This window comes from Octopus bimaculoides, chromosome 3 (assembly GCF_001194135.2).
Source record: "Octopus bimaculoides isolate UCB-OBI-ISO-001 chromosome 3, ASM119413v2, whole genome shotgun sequence".
Taxonomy (NCBI): Eukaryota; Metazoa; Mollusca; class Cephalopoda; order Octopoda; family Octopodidae; genus Octopus; species Octopus bimaculoides.
The window spans coordinates 145805730-145810406 of NC_068983.1; the positions used below are offsets into that span (position 1 = coordinate 145805730).

Genomic DNA, 4677 nt, shown 5'->3' on the forward strand with positions numbered 1-4677 from the left:
TCTACTCTCTCTCACACACACATATATATATAGCATGTATTATGTGTTCAGGGGCTATAGTAGAAGATACTTGCCCAAGATGTCACGCGGCGGGACAGAGCCAGGAACCATGTGGTTGGGAAGCAAGCTTCTTACCACCACACACAGTCTCGCTTGCGCATTTTGTATGTGTGATGTGTGTTTGTGCGTGCGCGCGTGTGCATGTATGTGTGTGAGTGTCTTTTTTGTCTCCCCATTGCCTGACAACAGATATTGGTTTGTTTACGCCAATGTAGTTGATACTCAACTTGAGCTTGTGAAGGACAATGTTTGCAGGTAAAAGCAAAGGCGAGGAAGGAATTTGGTACTGGCCGGAATGGTTAATGCACAACCTAAGCAAAGAAGCATGTCAAGGATAACGTGAACGGGAGAGGAAATCAAATTACATAGCTACTAAATGAAATCGAAACGAGATACGCAGACACATCACCTCGCAGATAACTTATAAAAAACTTTAATTTCCGAGGTGACAACTAGGATAAGTGATTAGAGGACAAGTTTGAGGAGAAACAATAACAGATATATCTTACCGACGGAGATAGTTGATTACATTTTGGCTCCATTGCGCCATAGTATATTGGGATTGAATCATTTCCAGAAAAGGTTTTGAACCAATCTTCCATCCACCAACCGCTAACAGCACTCGCAGTTGAGGGTTCTGCTTCTTCAAGGCAAGAGTTCTCTGGTAATATTCTGTGTAGAGACAAATACGCATTATATAATAATTATATATATTCTCTTTTTTGGAACATTGGATCTCGAGGCACGTCAAATAATGCTATAAACAATAGAATGTAAATATTGGGTTGAAAAAGCCTTTCGGATATGCTAATATTTGTAGCTTTATATGATGTGCTCCGAGATCCGAGATCTCATAGAATTATTTCACGTTTTCACACACACACACACACACACACACACACATTAATGTTTGTGTATACGAATGAGGAAAAAGCACTCAATGCACAAGGTTGAGTGCGTATATTTTATTAAAATCGGAAGTTTTCTTGAGTCATAACTTTGGATTTTCTGTTTCCAATTGTTGAAATGATTCATTGCCATTTCTAAGAAGTGTTTGGACAATCGGTAACATGAAACTCGGAGTTGCGATTCAAGAAACTCCAGCTTTTCAGATACATATGCTGACATCACCGTTTCTAAAAAGAATTATACATTAACTTCGAAGCACCGTGAACCTTTTCCTTGTAAAAGTTAATATGCATTTTATTAAAAAGTATTCAGTAAACCCCCAAGTCTTCGGTATGATATTAAATTTTTGTTATATTTATATTTATTACTTGACTTGGCGAGCTGACAGAATCGTTAGTACGTCGGACAAAATACTAACCGGCATTTCATCTGTCTTCTTGTTCTGAGTCCTAATTCTGTCGAGGTGGACTTGCCCTTCACTCTTTCAGGGTCGATAAAATAAGTACCAATGAGAGGTCGGATAAATGTAATCTGCTAACCCCTCCTCTTAAAAATCACGGGCCTTGTGCCAGAATTAGAAGAAATTATTCAGGGCGGTGGACTAGATGAATCATTAGTGTGATGGACAAAATACCTTGCAGCTCTTTATTTTCTGAATTCAAATCCTGCCAAAGTCTGACTTCAGTTCCTGCTATGATCACATTGTTCGATTTTTTAAAAATAACGATGTATGTACAAAGTGGTTCATGATGCATACAATTCTTAAAATATACTCAAACAAAATTTTGAATTATAAACACCCGAAAACAAGTTATTGTTGAACATGCAATAGGTGGGTAGGTGAGTCAATAAGCAATATGACTTTCTAGTTGTTATCCATTTTTTTAAGGCATGGATAAGTACTGATGGTAATTGCAGAGGAGGTGGGCGAACTGGTCACAGTCAAAATACCAACTTAATTTTTCATTACAGATTCCTATTTTTAGTCAAACTAACTGACCACTGAGTTTCGACATTCCTTTCTTATCCGTGTGTAGACTTATTTGGTCATGTGTGAAGGCGCGTGGCTTAGTGGCATTCGGCTTACTATCGTAAGGTCGTGAGTCCGATTCCCGGCGGCGCGTTATGTCCTTGAGCATTTATTTCACGTTGCTCCAGTCCACTCAGCTGGCAAAAATGAGTAGTACCTGTTTTTCAATGGACCGGTCTTGTCACGCTATGTGTCACGCTGAATCTTCCAGAGAACTACGTTAAAGGTACGTGTGTCTATGGAGTGCTCAGCCACTTGCATGTTAATTTCATGAGCAGGCTGTTCCGTCGATCGGACCAACTAGAAGCCGCGTCTTTGCAACTGACAAAGTGCCAATATTTGGTCATGTACTCTGCTAGTTGGCATTGTTCACCCAAATGAAGTCACACAAGAATAAAAGGAATTTCTAAAGGACTGAGAAATCCGAATATCTCAAGGACGTATTGACCAAACCCAGCACCAACTTGGAGGTAGTAGAAAACCATTTATAATACTGAGCTCGAATCCTCTTGAACTCAAAGAATGAATATCTTTTTTTGAAGTCAGATTTAGTCTTTCAACTTCGATTCTTCGATTCTTTTCCCCACCACACTCTCTAATCTACATTTCTATCTTATCATATCTCTCTCTCTCTCTCTCGAGTTCAAATCCCACCAAGGAAGACTTTGCCTTTCATCCTTTCAGGGTCTATTAAATAAGTATCAGTTGAGTACTGGGATCGATGTAATAGACTTGTCCCTTCTCCATAATTCGAGGCATTGAGTCTACAGTAGGAAGGATTATTTCTCTCTCTTCCTTAGCGGCATTTGTTTCAACTTTATGTTCTGAATTCAAATTCTGCTAAGGTCGACCTTGCTTTTCATCCCTTCAGGGTCGATAAGATAAGTATCAATTGACCACTGGGATTGATGCAATAGACTACTCCCTCTCCAGCAATTTCAGGCTATGCGCTTTTAATAGAAAGGATTATTTTTTTTTCTCTCTTTCATTGTAGTCTGCTTTACCAAACTTTATTACATTTCTTATTACTTCCTGTGAGATTCCTTGCGTCGGCCGGATTTTCATCATTCGCCGACGAAATTTACGGTTTTGAGTCATGCCATTCATTAAAATAAGAGGCGGCAATGATAATGAAAGTAAGAGTGAAAGTAATAGTAGTAGTGAAAGAGGTGGTAGTGATGGTGGGGATGCTGTTATGACTGTGCTAATGTTGGCGATGTGCTTGTTGCAATGGCTGCCGGCTGCAAGTGGCGGCGATGCTGATTGCGCTAGTAGTATGGATAGTATGGGTAGTAGTAGTAGTAGTAGTAGTAGTAGTAGTAGTAGTAGTAACATGTTGTCCGGAGCAGTGTTGGTGGTGAGAGTTGTTCTACTGAAGTTACCGTTGATGCTGAGACCAGCGGAGAGAATCAAGTTTCTGGACTGTCTTTACCACCCGCCACCACCGTCGTCGTCATCATCACTATCATCTTCATCACCATGATGATCCTGATCGTCATCATTATAATCATCAACATCAACAGCAGCCACAATTGTTGTCGAAGCTGTAAATTACATAAAAGATATAAAACAGAACGAGTTTCTCAAACATCACGCTTGGTTAGAGATGCAGACGGATAGGTAGATAGACATACAGAAAGATAGATAGATAGATAGATAGATAGATAGATAGATAGATAGATAGATAGATAGATAGATAGATAGATAGATAGATAGATATATGGATAGATAAACAGAGGGAGAGAGCGAGCAAGATATAATGTGTCTAAGGGAGTAAAGGTATGAGAAGTAGAAAAGAAGCAAGGGACTAGACATGACTAAAGGAAGGAAGGTTCAGGAATTCGTCGCAGGTTATCGAAGAAGTGTGGGCGTATTGGAATACAATATATATATATATATATTATGCATACACACATATATTGTATGAAAGAGGTGGTAGCAGTAGATGCTTGTAACTGTTAGAATGATGATGATGGTGAGGAGGAGGCGGAGGAGGAGGAGAAGGCACTGTCTTTATTCAGTGATGTTCCAAAATTATCTTTCTTCATCTTTATTTATTCGATCTCCCCCACCCCGCCGCCTATATGGTAATTATAAACCATGTATTTGTCATTCACTGGTCAACTTGATACAGATACACTACAGTTAATTTATGAATTATGTGCTTATAGCCAATTGTCATTTTAAAAGTATGATAGGAACAGCTTCAAATGTAGTTGTTCTTTTTGTGTTTTTTTTCTCCGAAAAAAGAGACAAGAAAAATAGAATGAGGAAAAATATCGACAGTCGTGGCTGTGTGGTTAAGAAGCTGGTCTTGCAACAACGTTGTTTCGGGTTTAGTTCCACTGCGCGGCACTTTTGGGAAGTGTCTTCTACTATAGCCCTAAGCCAATCAATGAGTGATTTTGGTGGACGGAAAGTGTGTGGAAACCCGTCACATATACTCTTTTACTCCTTTACTTGTTTCAGTCATTTGACTGCGGCCATGCTGGAGCACCGCCTTTAGTCGAGCAAATCGACCCCAGGGCTTCTTTGTAAGCCTAGTACTTATTCTGTCGGTCTCTTTTGCCGAGCCGCTACGTTACGGGGACGTAAACATACCAGCATCGGTTGTCAAGCGATGTTGGGGGGGGGGGACAAACACAGACACACAAACATATACACACACATACATATAT

The 4677-nt window shown here is 39.7% G+C and overlaps 1 protein-coding gene across 1 annotated transcript in view; it reads right to left on the reverse strand.

Moving 5' to 3' along the window:
• The window catches only part of LOC106869095 (chitotriosidase-1), a 64482-nt gene that overhangs the window by 31950 nt on the left and 27855 nt on the right, over window positions 1-4677 (reverse strand). The window contains exon 3 of the mRNA XM_014914628.2: window positions 570-732. Within this exon, the coding sequence (XP_014770114.1) occupies window positions 570-732 (163 nt within the window). The remainder of the gene's footprint in view (window positions 1-569; window positions 733-4677) is intronic.